Below are 20,552 nucleotides of genomic sequence, written 5' to 3' on the forward strand. Positions count from 1 at the left end.
TAATATACATTGAAAATATATCTATTTTAAATAATAGTTTTTAATATACATTGAAAATATATCTATACTAATTAAGACCGAGAATTTGCAAGACAGAGATGAAGAATATAATCTTGTTTCCGACCTCATTTATCTAATGTAGAAAAATGCTCCCCACTCACTCCCTCATTCTCTATTTAAACGGGAAATCCTAACTCCGCATGGAATGGATCCCCATATATAAAATAGTCATCCCTAAATATAACAGTGAATTTTCTAGTGCAATAGTTATAAAAAACTATATTATCTCTATTTATTGTTTAGCATAAAAGTATAAAATCTATGAAATAAAATAAGAGGTATCAAATGTTGAATAGGATATATAATACCGTTGTAATTAAAAAAATTCCATATAGCAGTGTATATAGTATATAGTACCATACAAGTGTCACCAAGAACACCAAGGGGCGCGATGACTTCAAACAATATTCAACCACTTCTATCTACTCAACATTTCTACATCTGGATGCAACAAATTGAGATACATCACTGGCCAATAAAAATGGTAAACGAAGCTGCATACATTCCTTGCGTATATACATGAAATGTCAAGGGATGGTCAAAATTTCAGCTCCCCTTCTAGTTATCAAAATAGTGTGCTCAAACTGAGCAGCTGGACTACCATCAACTGTTAAAGTGGTCCAGTTGTCTGGCCATGTTATGCAGTCAATGCCTCCCATCGTAAGAATTGGTTCTGCAGTGAACAAATTAAAACTACCAATATGAAAGTGAAATAGAATGGTCGGTTTGGAGGGTATGTATGCTCAATTAAGTGCCATAAAAGAGAGAGAATAACAAAAATTCTTCTATTTGCAAGTTTGAACTTTTACATGTACCATCTTCCTAGCTTCATAATCACAACTACTAATCAATTTCCCCACATGAATTTGCTTTCTTACCCTCACTTACTCTACCCTTCTGTGCACATTGGTTTCTCCTTCCAATTAGTTTCTTCACACACAAGAAAGTGCATACATCTTAGAGAAGAAAATAGAGCATAAGTTTCGAGACAAAAGGGTTCCAGTGTCTTAGGAAGATTGAAAATGAAAGAGGTTGGGTTTAGATGGACCAGTTTTTGGTTCACCACAGCCAATAACTGACCATGTCACAAGCTTTAAAAGATATCTACGTCAATGGTGGAATATCAAGATAAGCAGGAACTGTCAGAGGGAATAACAATGTGTCCAGCTAAAGGAATTAATTATGAGTACGGAGTCCCTATTCTTATGTGCGTTACAGAAATAAACATAAGGAGTAACTCATTTTAATATCATTTGGAGAGTATTTTGGAGAGTGGGTGTGATATGATAATCCTAGCCAATGGGAACTAAGAACCCTCAATAAATGTTTTGGATATGCAAACCCCAAAATCACAATTTGTCTTCGTTCCAAATGATTGCAACTCTTGAAAATTTGATCTAACAATCTTATTGAAGAATAATACTATTAGATCTAAAATATCCAAGAACTTCAAATCGATAACAAATCACCCTATGGAAAAGTAAAGTCTAGATTACCTTGTTGATGAAATCACTCCAATAAATTTCTGTTGAGACTCAAATCATTCCGCAAGTAAGATCGATCGTATCAAGCTTAAATAATTCTAAACATGCAACCTAAACTAAATAAAATTACAGAGAAACTTAGTCCTTACCTAATTTAAAAAAAAAAAAAAAAAAAAAAAAAAACTCCTTTTTACTCCATTTTCCAAGTCTACTTTAAAAAGATAACATATACAGTTTTATATAGCCTCAAAATAAAACCCTTAACCTTCCCTCGGACATTTCAAGAGTTGTAACTTTCATACTTTATGACTATGATTAGCTACTACGTAAATATAACTTTTAAAGTATAAAAAGTTCTAAAATACATTAATAAAATATCCTAAGTCTTGGCAAAGAACATCTAGCTTCAATTTCTAAATGGCTGCGGAGATTCTCCAAAGAGCTTTGCCACGCTGCATTACTGAGAGCATGGAACTCGTGTCCACAGGGGGTTTACTTGTTACTGCAGATTTAGCAGCACGAGGTATCCCATGATTTCACATTACCAAGTGCAGGAACTTGTTTAGATTGTAGAATAAATTTCTAGAAGGATACTTAGAGAGCTCGACTAGTCTTTCACATACTCTTATCCTTGTTTATCAAGCGGATGATCTTAGAATGTGCTATATGTTTCTCATGTTTTATTTGGACATACAGACCTCCAAACATACAATTTCTTCTTTTTCGTTTCTAAATAATCGAAATATTTTGGATGAATCTAACCTCATGCTTGATATGAAAATCCTAGCAAGTTGAATCTAAGAATTCTCACAAGTCCAAGATATCCAAACGCTTAGTTCACTAATGCAAAAATCCCCGAATGAATTTGATTTCATTTCAAATGATGGCAAGAATTTGATCCAACTAACCTTATTCAAGAATAAGACCTTCAAATCTAAATATATCCAAGAACCTCAATCACCCTAAGAGAAAGTAAGACCTGAATTATGTTATTGATCGAATATCTCAAGACAAAAACGCTTCTTTGAAATTCGAATCACTCTAAACATGCAACCTAAACTACATAGAATTGCAAATAAACTTAGCATTGGCTAAAAGAAAGCATAAATGCTCTTTTTACTATATTTTTCAAGTCTACTTTCCAAAGATAACATAGGGATTATATAGCCTCAAAATGAAGAACTTTGACCTTCCATGAGGCATTTCAAGAGTGGTCTCACACTTTATAACCATAATTAGTCACTAGGTAAGTGTAACCTTAAAGTAAATAAAGTCTTATAATACATTAATAAAACACCATAACTCTAAATTATCATCCATCCAAAATTTAGGCTCAATGTCAATCTTCAAAGGTGCGCCCATTCATCTTTGATGATTTTATCATTCCAATAGTTTTGGAAGATGATTTGTATGGAAAACCAAGTTTTACAGATTCAACGGGTGCTACATTTTGGGAATTTATCTCGAAATAAATCATTCTGCTTTTCAGGAGGATGAATGTGTCGATGACAAAAGTTAAGACGATTTTTATCAGAATGATGGTTTCTTTGCTAATCTTTTTTTAGTAATAACTCTTTCAATATTCAAACCAAAGAGAGGAATTTCTTCCCTTGGATTTTCTAAGGAAGACTGACCAGTCTTCCCTTTCTTCCATATTTGACCCCGTAATGACGACTTCATTTCTTTTAAAACGAAAAATAAAGGAAAAGGAAATTTCCTTCGGGCAAATGATGTCGTAAAATCTATCAGTTTTATTCAATATTTTTCCTCTACCTTGGACCAATAATATATGCTACATTACTTGGACAAATTTTTACTAAATTTATTACAAACATCAGATGTACAATGTATTCAATTTGTTAATTTCCAGCCCAACGAAAAATTGATTATTCTCCCTTTATCCTAAATAATTTAATGCAGTGCCTAGGAACAACAAATTTACCCTTCTATCTAACGAACAAAATAAATTTTCAATTAGATGCTAAAGGTAAACGTTAGCAACAGATTCTAAAGTTGCATTTACACTAAAAGGCAATATTGGATTTTAGAGCAACAGGGGTCGACTACTCACCAATTGTAAAAGTTTGACCTTCGACCATATGTCCAGGTTCCTCATTGCCTGGCCATACCGAATAACAATGAGTTACAAAAAAAACAGACTATCATTTAGGTAAGATGCAAGCAAAAGGATCCCCCAAAAAGAAGAGAGGACTACTTACGGTGGTGATATATAAGTGGTTCAGAGTGAAATACAGATCCCACACCATGTCCAACAAAACGCTCCACCACCCCAAAGCCATATTTTTCAGCATGCTCACTGGTAATTGTGCATAGTAGATCATTAGGAACAGTGTAAATTGTAGAAAAATATCAATCCTTCAACGTAGCTCAGACAAAATTAACTGATGGCACATATACATCATAGTATAGAATTTTGGAACATTAGTATTTTTGTGGTCATTTTTTGAAATTCCTACTCAGTTCTTTTCTATGAATACTCTCCCTGTGATGTGAAAATTAAAAGGTGGTTTGTTATTTCTTTGTCTTGGAAATTTCCTGTTCTATACTTCATCATTTTACTAAAAGTACCCTATAAAAGAGCCTGTGTGTTTAGGATTCCTATCTCTGTTAGTACCCATAAAAACAAATTGAGAATATATGAAATACCTGATTCTCTTCCCAATTTTCTTAAAACTAGCACCATCCTTGCATACAGCAATACCTCTCTCGAGACATTCCTCTGTAACCTGAAACACCAAAAGAATATAAACAATAAAGGGGGAAAAGAAAAGAAATACCATAAAATAGAATACTAGGATAAGTATAGCACTGACATATGTACAGAAGATTGTTTCAGAAAAAGAGAGAAAGAAAGAAAGAAAGAAAGAAAGAAAGAAACTAGTACACAAGATATGAACAAGTTAGTCAAAGAAACTCTTTTCTTTCTTCTTTTTTTCTTTTTCTATTTTACATGAAACTGAGATATAATCAATAAGGAACATCCTAGGAGGCTGGGGTGAGGGGGCCCAAAAGCTATAAAAAAAAAAGGCAAACGATAAGCCTAGCAAAGAAGTCGTAAAGGTCGGTAATTGACAAACTATGAACAACCTTCACTATAAAGTCATTCATTATAAAATAACTTATTCTGAATTTTTTTTTTTTTTAAAAAAAAAAAAAAGTACCTTCACTAGACGCCTCATTCCGTCGCTTACATCTCCACAAAAATATGTCTTCGATGTGTCTCCATGATATCCCTAACATTTGAGGGGGGGAAGTTAGCCATCTCAGGAGAGAACTAACACATACGTACTGCATGTCAACTAACAAAAAGTCAATGAATTAGGGCAGGTATCGCATGGAATTGTGCATACAAATTTTTTAACGTAAGGAAATTCTCTGGGAACATGATACTATATGATTGGGAGATTTAACCCTAACTTGTACCGTACTTCATTTTGAAGTCCAACATATCAGGTTGCTATCCCTAGGAGGTGAAAGTAAGTTTTGCTCTGAGTATATATATGATACCCTTTTATATTCTTTTAGACTGGAACAATTACATCAATGTAAAAGAAACTATTTTTCAAGTTGAATACAACCTTTTGTCATAAAAAAGGATACTCTTAAAAAATTAAATTAAATCCATGATTCCACATTTTCCCTTCAACATTTAAAACCCCTTCTTGCATATAGGCCGTTCCTTGAAAATATTCTATGTAACTGGGACCCAAACATTTGATAAACAAATTTAACTTCAAGGATGAACAATTTTGTTTTAAGACATGTCCAAAGGTAAAAACGTATATCAGCGAGATGGTTTCAAACTTGCAAGATAAAATCAAAATCAGATCCAAAAAATAAAATCTATTAATTCCTAGAGGGGAAATTTTCTAAATTATGTGCTGACATGTGTTGTTTTTGATCTCAGGCTCAGGATCATAATATCATACACTTCTTCGTGACATCAACGATAAACTAAAACTGAAAAGGCTTTCCCCTACACACAACCTTATTACTAAAGCTAGAAGTAGTTACAAGAATCAAAACTTTTACCATCATTCCTTCAATGTTAATTAAACACTATTCTGAAAATCTTATTTATCAATGTGAGAAATTTCTTAATCCAAGATTTGAACCTCTTTGCTTGGTTTGGTTTGAAGGAAAACCCACTCAGGTTCATGTTATTATTTTGTTTTGGTATTATGGCTACTAAACAGTAGAGAAGTGGCTTGCATGAGGAGAATTTTTATTTCTTTTCTGGTAATGCTTCCACCAAAGCTTCTTTCAATGGGTTAATAGTTGTTGGCTGGTGATCTGTTTTTTGTTTTCTTTGAAAGGGTTGAAGTAGCTATCGATTTTCAGTGTTTGGTGGAGGCCTTATTCATAGTTTCATCATTCATTCGCAAGTTGATTGCACACATTATGAGTGTTATCCTTAGGACTGGATTTATGTTAATTTTGAGGTTGAAATGACGAGTTTCACGAGTATATTTGTCTATTTCTATAGGAACAAACTGAAGTGTTTGTGGAGAAAAATGAACTAATTGGAAATGATTTGGAGCTTTAAAATTGAGAGAAGAAGTCCTGCAGGCCGAACTCCGGAGAGGATAGCATTGAGATGCCCTCCCGAGAATGTTACAGTCAAGCTAATCTACCCGCACATGTGGTGTTGAGACACAACGTGCATGCGCATGGTTTGGAATTTTCTTCTGTAGCATTGAGATACTCCTTTGGGTGAGTATCTCAACACTACGATTTGGGCTCATGGAAATTAAGAAAAATTGGGACAGCATCAAGAGGTTGCTCCTAGCGTCTAGACAATGAGGTAAGTTTGCCTATATATTCAACATTTTTCAGCCGATTTTGGGAGATCCTTTTTGGAGAGAAAAATCCCTAAATCAATTTCTACTCAATGTTGAGGGCTAGAAGACATTTTGAAGAGAAGATCGTGGCACATCACATCGAGAACGACAATTGACACATGAGTGAGAGTTTTCTTTCTTTACCCTTTATTTTGTAGATCCAAAAGGGACGATGATGACTTCGTCTGATGCTGGCAATGCAACACCTGGAATTTTAAGAAAATAAATAAGACTTTTTTTCAAACAAAAAAAAAAAGAAGGAAGGAAGCAGAATGGCACGCGCGTAAGTTGGAAAAAATGACCGTACAGGCAACAGTTAGGGCATATTGAGGAATTTTGAAGAAATTTGGAATATCCTCGAAGACTCGAAACAAGCTCAGGAAGTCTACAATCAAGTAAGTAACCATATGGAGCAAGTTTCTAAGAAATACTTGTAGGAGTCAATTAGGATCAAGGGCAATGATCGAGTATTATGCTTAGGAGTCTAGTTTGACCCAGTCTCATAATAATTGTGCTTAGATAATGTAAAGAGTTTACCACTTAGTTCTATTTACAGTTATATAGCTTTCACACGCATGATTGTGAATTTCGATAGATCATTAGGCTTTTATGCTTTCTAGTATCCTGAGGTTGGATTATTATCATTTAATGAGCATGACGAGTATGTTGCATGCCTTTATACATTTATTATGCATGATTTAGAGTTTGGATATCCCGTTATTGCCCAGCTATGAGTTGAACTATCGCTATGTGCCATAGAGTACTAGTCATGGTTTCCATAGACTATGAGTTGGACTATCGCTATGTGTCATAGAGTACTAGTTATGGTTTCCATAGACTATGAGTTGGACTATCGCTATGTGCTATAGAGTACTAGTGATATGAACCAAGAGACATCCATCATACAATATACTTCAATGAAGATGTGAATAAAATATTCTTGAAATTATCAAAAGATATTTCAATTCATGCCACATTGAAGAAGAATGAAGTTTCATGTTATAAATTTTGGGTGGATTTCAATTTAGAGTTATTGTATTTCATTAATGTATTTTAAGACTTTTTATTTACTTTAGGTTACAATTACATAATGGTTAATTATGGCCCTAAAGTATGAAGGAAGGTTACAACTCTTGAATGTCTTTAATAGTTTCATTTATAGGCTATATAAAGCCATGTATGTTGTATTTGTAAGAAGACTTGGAAAATATAATTAAAGAAGCATTTGTGCTCTTCTTTAGCCAATGGCTAAGGTTCTTTGCAATTCTATGTAGTTTAGGTTGCATGTAGAATCATTCAAGCTCGACATGATCAATCTTGCTTGTGGAGTGATTCGAATCTCAAACAAGTGTTCTTGCATTGAGATATTTGATCAACAAGAATCATTCAAGCTAGACATGATCGATCTTGCTTGTAGAGTGATTCGAATCTCAAACAATGTTCTTGTCTTGAGATATTCGATCAACAAGGTAATCCGAATCTTATTCTCCTTGTATTGATTCCTTTTCTTATCAACTAGTTATGGTTTCCATAGACTATGAGTTAATGTCTTGCGTATTTTAGTCCTAGTACCTAGTCATGAGTTCCATAGTCTCCTTGAATTGACCAGTTACTTGTAGGGATGAATAGGGGGTTGCATCCCTATTCGTGAACTAACCAACAGAGGTTAGAGTCTACTTGTTACACATGGCTTAGTTGTTACCCATAGAGGATTTCAAGACTCATAGAGGGTATACTACTGAAGTACTATCGGTGGTGCCTAGTGGGGAGAGTCATGGTCTTTTTACTATTCCAGCCTGAGTGACGTAGTGACGGGTAGTTTCACTGTTCTAGCCTGAAAAGACGAAGTAATAAGTAGGTACTATACCTAAGACAAGTAGTTTTACTGTACTAACCCAAGAAGGGTACATGAGTAGGTAGTTTACCGTTCCAACTTAGAAAGGCATAGTGATATGTAGTTTACTGATCTTAGGAACAAGTAGATATTGTCCAGCACCACTAAGGAGAATCCACCACTAAGATGTTGTCCAACACCTCCAGACTTGTGAGTATTACCATGGGTCTTTCTATGGGCCATAGCGACTCGATGCGCACTTTGCGCAAGACAAACGAAGCACCAAGACATACGTGAAACCTAGAGCCAAGAGAGAAAACAAAAGATCCCTAGGTTGTAAACTGAGAGGGATTGAGTACTCCTTAAAGGAGGTATGTAGAGGGTTAGTTACAGTGACCTACAAACTCTAAATCACGCATAATAAATGTATAAAGGCATACAACATGCTCATCATGCGGCTAATGATCTACCAAAATTCACAATCATGCGTGTGTAAATAGAACTAAGTGGCTCTTCACTTTATCTGAGCACAATTATCATGAGACAATATCAAACTAGACTCCTAAGCATAATACTCCATCATTACCCTCGATCCTAATTGACTCCTACAAGTATTTCTTAGAAACTTACTCCATATGGTTACTTACTTGATTGTAGACTTCCTGAGCTTGTTTCGAGTCTTCGAGGATATTTCAAATTTCCTCAATATGCCCTAACCGTTGATTGTAAGATCATCTTTTCCAACTTGCGCGCTTGCCATCCTGCTTTCCTTCTTTCTCTCTTTTTTTTTTTTTTTTTTTTTTTGGGAAAAAAGTCTTTTATTTATTTTCGGGTTGTTACAAGCAATGACATGCGAGACGAGCAGATTCAACCTCGTCTACGATGAATTGCTAAGGATTAAACTTCTTCACTTTGATAGCAAAGGCAAATGGGATGTGCATGTACTTGACGGAAGAGTGATTGAGATGACAATTCAACCGTGCAGAGAAAGAGGGATAGTGAGACACGTTATTCTGGCGAAGGCTTGTCTTTGGAAGGAAGGTAAGTCCAATGACGATAGCAGCTAGGGTTTGGGAACAAACCTAGGGTTTGAAGAAATTCAAGGCTCTGATACCATGAAGATGTATGACATAAAGGTATTTCTTATGCATTGAGTGATGAGGAAATCTTTACATTTATAAAAGAGATTTCTCAATCAAAGAACTAGAATTAAGTAGTCAATCTAAACTTATTTGGAAAAAAATATACACCAAGTATACAAGGAAACATTCTTAGCAATTCCTAATTCCTAGAATATACAAAGGAACAATCTTAGCAATTCTTAATCCACAGCTGAATCAATTAAGCTTGATTTTTTACGATAGTTATGAACTTACAACTTCTTGGCTTATTGGCTTATGGTGTTTTTATTTTGTTCAGGCCATCGGTGTTTAATTAACTAAAACGATAGTTCAATTAATGAAATTAACTCCCTATGTTTTCTCCTCTTGAAGTTTTCCATTATTTATTAGTTATTTAGTTCCTTCATTCTCACCAATTCTATATGTCATCAATCATGTGGAGTGTGGACTCTAAATCACTGTACTAAAACTTGACACTGTTAAAAATATCACACAAGTTCTCTATGCCTTTCAAATGAAGATATTGGAGAAGTTCTTGGTTCTTAAATATTTATGGCTAATCTCTATAACATTGTTTTTTTTTTCTTTTTCTTTTTCACTCCCTAAGAGCTCGTATCCCTTGAACATTTATTCATTTTAATTTTATGAACGAGAAATTGTTTCTTGCTAAAAGAAAAAAAAACAACCGAAGTGACATTTTCATCATTACAATTTTTACTCTCCTTTATTTTTCCTCATTTATGAATTGGGAGTAACCATAGCTTCCAGAATATAGGTTTGCAGAATGTACGGAGTAAACTAAATCAAACATTTAAGGAGATTCCAGAGAAAAGAGGTGCTAAAACTTAAAAAGAGCACTGCCGCTATTGCGACAATGTTATATGTACGACAAGAAGCAGGAAAGATATATGGAGATGGACGGAAATCTAGAATGAGAAACAATTAAGAACATACATTTAGGTAGACCGTCACATCAATGTTTATTATATCACCATTCTGCACAAAAGAGTAATTGTTAGTAAAAACATGAAGTTTTTGTAACTATTTGATAAACAAAAAAATGGAACCTGTAATTGACGAGAGTCTGGTATTCCGTGACACATGCACTCATTAACTGATGTGCAAACACTCTTTGGAAATCCCCCGTAGCCAAGAGGTGATGGATAAGCACCAGCATCAATAATCATCTGATGCACTGCTTTGTCAATTTCATTTGTTGTTACTGACGGCTGAAACAAAAATATTGTGCCAAGAGAACTCAAAATGTCATTTAACATTTAACATCCACATCATCCTAATATGATGTCAAAAAAAAATTAAATCAGAAACAATTGAACACTATGAACAACCAGGGTTCCCATACCAATGTACTAGATGATAAAGCAACTGATATTGAATGTAGAAGCCAAAAACATACCCTAACTAGAGTTCCAGCATAGTCTAACACACGAGCGGCAAGCTGACATGCAGCCCTCATTTGAGCAATTCCTTCAGAATCATGCATTTGATACTCACTTGAAATTTCTGGCAGTATAGAAGAACCAACATAAGGAGGTTTTTGAATGTGTTCAGGCACAGGGAGACGTGGAGATACTTTCCCACGCCTCAATGGTGGTATCCTTCTAACTTTTCTCACAGTTTCAAGCTTTTGCTCTCTACATCATAAAATAAATAAACTATATAGGTAGCTACAATGAAATAATATGAAAATTACAATAAAAGCAATGAGCTTCAAGAAATGACATCGTCATCGCAATTTTTATTCATAATAAAAGGACCTGGGTAGCCACATAATGCACCTATAATTGAACTGTGATTAGGCATACTAAGACTGCTTCTTTAAATAAAATCAACAAATTTAAGAAAAATAGGACAAGAAAGTATGAATACACTATTTTTAGTAAGAAGTGGTATCAGACACCTTCAACAGTCAACACAAAGGCGTATGTGAACATGCAAGAAACAACTTAACTGAACTATCGGCAATTCATTGCAGGATTCTCAAAACACATAGGTCCCTTAACTGAACTACTGAAGGAAGACAACAAGTGAAATTGAAAGTTTTAAGCGTCCTATGATAACTTGAAGAAAGCCATGATGGAAGGGCTAGTGCTAGGAATCGCCAATGTACTGCGACCCTTCGAGGTCGAGACAGATGCCTCAAATCATGCTCTATGGGTGTCTTACTGCTAACATCTCTTTCTCAGAGATGGCATATTTCCTCTCTGCCTCATTTACAAGCCAGTAAATCTAAGTTGTCTTCTTAACAGGCTCTTGGCAAGATCGTGTGGCAGAATTTGACTTCTAGTTCGAGCATAAATCTAGGTGAGCAAACTAGGCCTGCCCTAAGCCGAAAGTATGAACATGCAACCCTGTGCATGTTGACTCACTTACAAGCCAGTAAGTTATGCGGGACAATGCAAGATGACAACAAGGAACATTTACTCAAGGACACAGCCACCCAAGCCATGATGCCATTATCTAGAGAGGGAAAACCCCGTCAGTTTTAGGTTGAGAATGACTTACTCTAAACCAAAGGCAACGGACTATATGTCCCAAGTTAAGGAAACTTAAAGAAGACTTCTACAGAAAAAATGTCATGACACCCCATGGGCAGTGGGTGGCAGCGAACCTACACCCTACTTAAACAGGGGTATTACTGGCTTAATCTTCGAGATGAAGTTATGCAATTCACAAAAACATATCTTATTTGCCAACAAGATAAAGTCGAAAGAACCAAGATTGCAGAACTGTTGGAGCCCCTTCCAGTCGCATCACGACCGTGGGAAAGTGCTCTCGACTTCATCACTCACTTCCCCAAAGTTGGGGAATTTGAGTCAATCATCGTGATTGTTGACAAATTTTCGAAGCACATCACACTCACTGTGACCCCCGGTCATGTCCCCCTGAGATGATAGCCCAACTGTTTTTCAAAAATATTGTCAAGCTATGAGGTGCGCCGACGAGCGTCATCAGCGATCGAGATGGACGATTCACTAGAACCTTCTAGACAAAATTGTTTAAGTTGTTGGATCAAAAATTTCTTCTAAGCTATCACCCCAAATAGATGGACATATCGAAAAGTTCAACTGTATTCTTGAAGAATTTTTGCGTCACTTAATCGAGAAACAGAGGATTTCATTTAGTGTCTCCGCGATCGCCCTCTGAACGATGCACAATAAAAAAAAGGGCCCAAATGTTTGATATTGTGCAGTTTGGCTTCAACTGCCAACAAAGTTTCTCGACTCAAAAGACCCCCTTTGAGGTAGTGTGGGGAGACGAGTCATTCATGCCTCATGTCATTGACCACCCATATGCTGGAAAGAGCATGCAAGCCTATAATTTCACCGAAGAGTGGAAACAAACTTTTGACTAAGAAAGAGCATCTTGATAGAGGAAGAAACGGGCATAATCAAAACGCATGCCACTAGAATTCTAAGCCAGTGACCAAGTTCTGATCAAGATGACGTTAATCTTCGAGAATTAACAAGGGTATTACTGGCTTAATCTTCGAGATGATATTATGCCATTCACGAAAACATATCTTATTTGCCAACGAGATAAAGTCGAAAAACCAAGATTGCAGGACTGTTGGAGCCCCTTCCAGTCCCATCACAACTGTGGGAAAGTGCTCTTGACTTCATCACTCGCTTCCCCAAAGTTGGGGAACTTGAGTCAATCCTCGTGATTGTTGACAAATTTTTGAAGTACGTTACACTGACTGCGACCCCCAGGTCGTGTCCCGCTGAGATGATAGCTCAACTATTTTTCAAAAATGTTGTCAACCTATGAGGTGTGCTGACGAGAATCATCAACGATCAAGATGGACGATTCACTAGAACCTTCAAGACAAAATTGTTTAAGTTGTTGGATCAAATTTAAATATTTCTTTAAGCTATCACCCCATATAGATGGACATACCGAAAAGTTCAACAATATTCTTGAAGAATTTTTGTGTCACTTCATCGAGAAAAATTGGGCCCAAATGTTTGATATTGTGCAGTTCAACTTCAATTGCCAACAAAGTTACTCGACCGGAAAGATGCCCTTTGAGGTAGTGTGCATGAGACAGTCATTCATGTCTCATGCCATTGACCACCCATATGTTGGAAAGAGCAGCCAGCCTATAACATCACCAAAGAGTGGAAACAAACTTCTGAAGTAACATGCGCTTACTTAGAAAGAGAATCTTAACCGATGAAGAAACGGGCATAATCGAAACGCCTGCCACTAGAATTCTAAGCTAGTGACCAAGTTTAGATCAACCTGCGACCAATACAAATTTGACTCCAGTACAATAGGGATCAACGACTTGAACGAAAAATATGAGGGTCTAGTCAAAGTCATTGAGAAGGTTAGCAAGACCTTATATAGGCTTCAATTACCTTCATGGATGAAAATTCATCGTACTATCCGTGTGAGTAATTCGAAACCATATCATTCTGATGAGGAAGACCACAAGCACAATAAAACGACACGACCTTCGATCACAATGAAGAATCCTATTGAGAAGGAAGTAGACGGGATGTTGACCGAGCGAATGCGTCGAGTCGGCAACCCGCATCAAAATGTATAAGAATTCTTGGTAAAGTAGAAGGAACTCCATGATGCTAAGATCAGTAGGGAACGTGTTGAAGACCTGAAATCTGCCACAAGTCACATTGTTGAGTTCAAGAGAAGACGGTTGACTGGGACGTCAACAAATTAAGTGGGGGAAGATGTCATGGTCATGCTTGTCCAAGGCGTGTTTCCCATGGCCACATGTCCACTTCTTGCAAAAGTCATGTCTACTCTTATGAAAGTTAATATGTCTCAAAATGTACTATAGGGAGATGCGAGTAGTCGTCAATTCTTCTTACCCAAGTTATATGTTATCAATGTCGTTGTTTTCCCTTATTTGCTTGCTAACCTAAAACACAGCTTTCTAAAATTTCTTTCAAAACGTTTTCCGAAATCTCTTTACCCATGTTTTTTCATAGCAGAGCTAAAGGCTTGAGTATACTTCGCCGGTGCGAACGGTGACCCAAATTTGAGTTGGTTGACTTACTCCTTGATGGGAGTGAGTGTCGCACAATCACTTTGCGAGGTCCATAGAAAGTGCAATCGTGAAACTTATTGAGTATTTTTATACTCATTCCTACTCTTCTTTGTTTACAGACGGATCATAAACAGCTGTACAACAGTGTGAGCATGCGGAGTTTAAATGTCTTGCATAAAAACTTTAACATCATCATAGGCTAAGAAGCATAAAAACTTTAGTTTGACTAGTATCTAGTGTGATCGTGTCTGACAAGTGTTAAGACACTTTAACACTCCCCACACTTTTTGCACATGTATCGAACACTTGTTAGCACAATCAATGTATAAGACACTAGTTGTACAAAATCACTATAAGCTCAACATTTGTCAAACATGTATTGAACATTTGTTAAATATACTAAACAAACACATAATAGACAAAAATAATAAGTTTTGAACGCAAAACAGATCAAACTCACTTTAAAGCATATAAATGCATAAATAAATTTATTACCTATGAATTTTGTTTCAAGGTATAAAATGATAAATATTTTAAAACATACATATTTTAATCAATATGCATTTCTCGTGTTTGTGACCTAGATTTTTTTTTAAAAGAAATCTATCTTCATGTCTATGTCGTGTCATGAGTATGTCGTATCCGAACTTTCTCAAAATCAATCTTGAAGACTTCCATCCTTCTTTTCCCTCTAATAGTTCTCAAAACTTTCATTAGCAATCAACATTTGATCTACGATTTTCCTACCAACAATAAAGCTCATTGAGAATTGAAAATGGTACTAGGAAGAATAGTCTACCTCTAATGAAGGTCGTTGAGAATCGAAAATGGTAATAGGAAGAACTTTCCTAAGCAGTTTTACCAATGATCTGTCAGACTCGTAATTAGGTTGACTGGCCTTAAAATCCTTCACCTGGTTTTCATTGTCTTTCTTGGGGATCAAGCACACATATCTCTCATTCATAGTAGCAAATCCTTCACCTGGTTTTCATTGTCTTTCTTGGGGATCAAGCACACATATCTCTCATTCATAGTAGCAACTATGACCCCCTCCCCCCCTGTAAAACTTGCTAAAGACTTTCCATAAATTCTCCTCTATGCACTCCAACTTTTCTAAAAGATGGTCATCATGAAACCTTAGGCCCCGGGGATTTGTTACTCTAAAAAAACCCAAAGACCACCTACCAGATTTCCACCATGGCGTAAACAAGGCTTCCAACTCTTCCCTCTCTCTATCAAAGATGGGACTCTAATCCAACCCATCCCAAAAAAGACCTAGGGGCCAGAAGGGGCATAGAGATTTGAAAAGAAAGAGATGATCTCCTCCTCAATCTCCCTATCTTCCTTCAAGATATCCCCATTGTCTAGAAAGTCAATCAGGTTCTTGTTTCTCCTCCCTCTAGCAAAACAACATGATCTCTAACCATTTAAACTAAAATTAATTTTAAAAAAATATCTTATGGTCTATTAGTGATTGTTGGTGCATCAGAAGTGACTCGACATTAGGTCGACATCTCAAGAATCTTTTGTAGGAAACAATACTTGTACTGGCAGTATGGGTTATCTCAATTAACTCATAAGTGACTTTTCTCTAAACGATGTTTGTCTTTCTTGTTTCTCATGGCCGAATACAAGGGGGGCAAGCAGTTCTCTATTCTATTGCTCAATTCCTTGGGGCAAATGATAGGTCAACTTAATACTCCTGTACTGCTTCTAACAATGAGAGGAGCATCTCATATGATTCTACGAATCTCCTCGCGAGACGTACTGGGAACCTATTCCGTTTAAGTTTCAGAACTTTTGGGGTTTCACATAACAACTTCCCAAGAATTCTAATCGAGAATTGTTATTCTATTTTCCTTTATCAAAGATTCGCAATTCGTAGAACTTAGAAAAGAGTATAAGTATAAAGAAAGACCATCAACAACTTGCGTATTGAAGCAGGGCATTCGACCGGAATCAATAAGAAAAGAGCGTACAAGATCAAAAAATAATTAGTCTCATACGTGCTTAAAGAGCCATAAAGCCCGTCAGTCCGGTGTACCTCAAATTTCTCAAGGCTTCCTCCAGACCCGACGTCCTCTTCGATACAACGACAAGATTGTCATGAAACTGCTTTTGTTTCCCTGCAAGGAACGAGAAAACAAGATGAACATGAGTGAGGTGAAAGAAGAGCAGACCGAGCCATTAACATGTAAAATGAACTTAAATAGTTCGTATGCGCTCAATTCGTGAGTGAAATGAATGATAAGAAAAAGAATGAGAAGTCATAAAGCTTCCGTATATTCCATGGAAGCAAACAAGGTAGAAGGACAAACATACCAGAGCGAAAAGAGGGAAGAAAATTAAGTGGCACGCCCATGAAGGACGACGACTTCGACGAAGGTGAGAAATCATCACCATGAGAGACTGAAGAGAGCTTGAATGATGAAACTCGAACGAGCGAAGCGCTAATTGCCATTCTCCACTAGAAATTTCAACTCACGAACAATAGCAGGAGGAACGGAGGATAACGTTTTGGAGGTACTTACATGGGCGGGCAAATTTACATGGGCCCTGTTCAAGAAGGCGTCTGCTTTATAGAGTACGGCCCATGAGGCCCATTTAGGATCCAAATTTATTTATTATTATTGTCATTCCATGGTGACTCGCTAGTTTAGGCCCAAACGTATCCAGCTCTTCATTTTTTTTATTACCATGGTGAGTATCTTGATCATACAATTTTCTTAAAATCAATTACTACACTAGGAATTATGTTTACAATGTGCCTTTCTATATATATATATATATATATATATATATATTATCAAACAAACTATTTAAAATAAATTAATTATCTATATTATTTTTTAAACCACAATATATATTTAGATTTTTCTTATGGTAGATTACACGCTTTTGATTTTTGAAACAAGAATATAATGGGATGATAAAGAATCAATGATTTGATTTTCGAAAATTGACAGTTGTTATAGTCAGACGAACACAACTGTCCACAATGGTACGATATTGTCCCCTTTGAGCGTAAGCTCTCATGGCTTTACTTTGGACTTCCCCAAAAGGCCTCATGCCAAATGGAAAGTGTATTCTTTGTTTAAACCTATGATCATTCCCTCCCACTGTGGTCGCCATGAGGCCTTTTGGGGAAGCCCAAAGCAAAGCCATGAGAGCTTATGCTCAAAGTGGACAATATCATATTATTGTAGAGAGTCGTGTTCGTCTAACATTGTATCAGAGTCATGCCCTAAACTTAGTCATGCCAATAGATTAGTAAATCCTCGAATGTTGAACAAAGAACTCCAAAAGAAAAATGAGTCAAGCCTCCTCGAAGACAATAAAAAATGACTAAGACTCCAAAGGAGTCGAGCCTCGATTAAGGGGAGATGTGCTTTATTTGAGGGGAGGTGTTGGATGATGAAAGTCCCACATCGGCTAATTTAGGGAATAACCATGAGTTTATAAACAAAGAATACACTCTCCATTGGCATGAGGCCTTTTAGGGAAGCCCAAAGCGCCTTTCTATATATATATTTATCAAACAAACTATTTAAAATATATTAATTGAATGTTTGTAGTCTCAATGAAGTTTTTTTTGTGGGTTGTTTCTTATATTTTAAGAATTTTCTTATCGTAAATTGCTATACACGCTTTTGATTTTTTGAGACAGGAGTATAATGGGATGGTAATAGAAAATTGATAGTTATTTTTATTACGACCATGAGTATTTGATGATTAAAATAAAAGTATGATGTGTTTGAACGTTAACCAATTAAATCATACTCACGGAACACATATTTTAAGCATTAATGTACATTAGGATGGGAAGAAATTTGAATGGACGTAAATATGTAAGCATTAGGATAAAGTTTAGAATGTAGGGCTACCATTAATTCACAAAAATTGGTTAAAATTAGAAGTAATTAATTGACAAGAGAAAAAGGAAATAAAAGGTCAAAAAAGGATGGGTTTCATTTACGTAAATCTCTTTTCATCTTCTTTTTGTTCTTTTTTCTTTTTTGCTTTTATCCGTTTTTTGGGGTTAATACGTCACGTTGCCCAACTTGGCACACCAAGAATAAAAATAAAAATAAAAATAAAAATAAAAATGTTACAAAGCTTTGATTATTCTCTGCTTCTTGGAAGGTTGCAATTCCAATAATACCCCTTGGTTCTTTGGCTCCCCGCCGCAACGACCCACCGGCAGCGGCACTTCCAGAATATTGACTCCAAAAAGCTTGACCACATGAACCGCCTTCACCCCCCCTTCACTTGTCGCCTTTCCATCGATGTAAAGCTGCTTATCCGCCCCGGTGGAGCGGAGGAACCGAACCACATCCCCGGCTCGGAGACTCTTCTCTTTCACGAACCGGCTCCACCCTTTAGTCAACACATAGCTCTGGCTACTATTCCAATACGAGTAACGGAACCGCCAAACTTTCCCTCCCATATCCTCCAAGTTCAGAAGCATTCCTTTCCCTGAACCCACCCCCTCCCCCATCGGGAAATTCTTCTCCGCGTGCTGCTTCGGTATCACCAGCCGGTTCAACTTCCCCACGTCACTCGGCGTCACCGTTTTCTCAAACAACACTTCCCTCTTCGAATCAACCCCCGAATGGTGGACAGCCGTATTAGCCGCCGCTATGGCCCCACGCTGCCGCTTGCTCTGCTCCAGCTCCTCATTGTAGGTGTGTTTCCGGAGCATGTCCACGATCTCCAGCTTGGAGTGGGAGTTCAGAAACTCGCCCTCCATGGCATCCTTATCATCCTCGTCGTCCAGGGATTTAAAGTTGGTGACGGCGTCGCGGCCACGGAAGCGCAGGGCAGCGATGTCGTAGGCGTTGGCAGCGTGGTGTTCTTGGTTGAATGTCCCCAGCCAGACTCTTTGATGCTTCTCGTAAATCTGGGCCCCCCATCGGCCATTGGGCTGAGGGACCACTCCTTTGAAACGGGAAGATGGAAGCTTCCGAGACTCCGCCTCATGGGGCATCCCAGGCGCTGGGGATGAGTGGAAGAGTAATGGAGTGACGGGAGAAATGGAGGTGGAGTCGCTGCCCCTGCTTTCGTCTATAGAACTCGCATCCATTTTGTTTGGAGAGAGAGAGAGAAAAAAAAGAAATCAATGGGAAGTGAGGGACTGATGGGGGGAGGAATATATACATACATATTGCAACCAAGACCTTTTTTTTTTCTTTTTTTTTTAATTTAATTTAAATTTAGTAATGAATGGAGGAAGGAGGGGGGAAGGGATGGAATCCAATTATTATAGGTGTGGGAGATATGGGTATGTGGGTGAAGTTAGAGATAGGCATATATAATATATTAATTCAAGATTTTTTCTTTTTCTTTTTTGGTTAGGTTAAATTAAAAATGAAGTTGAAAGTTGTAAGATTAGCGAGGAATAGATATTAGATACAGGTTCATCCCCCCGGCTATCGCCTATCAAATCTGCTGCCACTCCTGTTGTTGTACCGCTCATCCCATGCCCCCCGCGCGCGCTCTTTCTCTCTCCCATTACAGGGAAGAGAAGACAGCCCCACAAGCCCCGCTCCACTCCCACCACGTGTAAAGATAATGAGATATGGGCGGTGTTGTGGGCCTGCTTCTTCACAACACATTCAATCCATCTCCCATTCACATTATTTTCGTAATATCCTAATTTCATTTACAGATTAATACAAACCCATAACTCTCATCACACCCTTGGATTGGAGAAAGTCGGAGTAATGGACGGTGGAGATTGGGGGAGTATAGTATGGTAGGGTAGGGACTAGGGAGTGTGTGAGCCACCCCACTCCAACATCGCATACATAAAATTGTACGGAATAAATGGGGATAAAATAGTCATTTTGGTGGGGCCCAGTGGAATCCAGAAAATACATTTAATATTGTTGTAATATAAATATTTACTAACCTATTCCTCCTATTTAACTATGAATTTCTTTCAAATAAGTATGCCTTTTATTGGGCAACTTTTTAATCTATTTCAGCAAAATTAATGAATGTTATCCACTCCCATCTTACATTTTTTTTTCCAATCTTAAATCAAAACTTTCACATCTCATCCAAAAGATATTAACATTTGCAAATAAACCACAAATATTACACGTTCGAGTAATGTTGAAATAATTAAATTTTAATTGTGAGTGGATAACT

General features: G+C 36.9%; 2 protein-coding genes and 1 long non-coding RNA gene across 4 annotated transcripts; 1 reads left to right on the forward strand and 2 right to left on the reverse strand.

Moving 5' to 3' along the window:
- Window positions 1–346: 346 nt before the first annotated feature.
- LOC111430387 (methionine aminopeptidase 1B, chloroplastic) lies at window positions 347–16,895 on the reverse strand. 2 transcript variants are annotated; one of them, XM_023066607.1, is made up of 10 exons: window positions 16,722–16,895; window positions 16,444–16,525; window positions 10,779–11,016; window positions 10,429–10,590; window positions 10,316–10,357; window positions 4,727–4,798; window positions 4,212–4,291; window positions 3,764–3,861; window positions 3,616–3,663; window positions 347–733 (listed from the first exon to the last, which is right to left on the reverse strand). In XM_023066607.1, the coding sequence occupies exons 1-10, from the start codon at window positions 16,858–16,860 to the stop codon at window positions 588–590; spliced, it is 1,107 nt and encodes a 368-aa protein (XP_022922375.1). In that variant the 5' UTR covers window positions 16,861–16,895; the 3' UTR covers window positions 347–587. The 2 variants fall into 2 exon arrangements, with proteins under 2 accessions (XP_022922375.1, XP_022922377.1); XM_023066609.1 differs by having other exon boundaries at window positions 16,800–16,893.
- Window positions 6,139–11,094, forward strand: LOC111430388. The gene is made up of 3 exons (XR_002708321.1): window positions 6,139–6,225; window positions 6,787–6,789; window positions 11,084–11,094. It is a non-coding gene; the product is annotated as an uncharacterized LOC111430388 (long non-coding RNA).
- A 1,448-nt stretch (window positions 16,896–18,343) lies between the features above and the next one.
- Window positions 18,344–19,681, reverse strand: LOC111430186 (AP2/ERF and B3 domain-containing transcription factor RAV1-like). Its single transcript, XM_023066350.1, has one exon. It carries the CDS (start codon window positions 19,480–19,482, stop codon window positions 18,508–18,510), a length of 975 nt encoding a protein of 324 aa, XP_022922118.1. The 5' UTR covers window positions 19,483–19,681; the 3' UTR covers window positions 18,344–18,507.
- Between the last annotated feature and the right edge of the window lie 871 nt (window positions 19,682–20,552).

This window comes from Cucurbita moschata, unplaced genomic scaffold (genome assembly GCF_002738365.1).
Source record: "Cucurbita moschata cultivar Rifu unplaced genomic scaffold, Cmos_1.0 Cmo_Scf00033, whole genome shotgun sequence".
NCBI classification, from domain to species: Eukaryota; Viridiplantae; Streptophyta; class Magnoliopsida; order Cucurbitales; family Cucurbitaceae; genus Cucurbita; species Cucurbita moschata.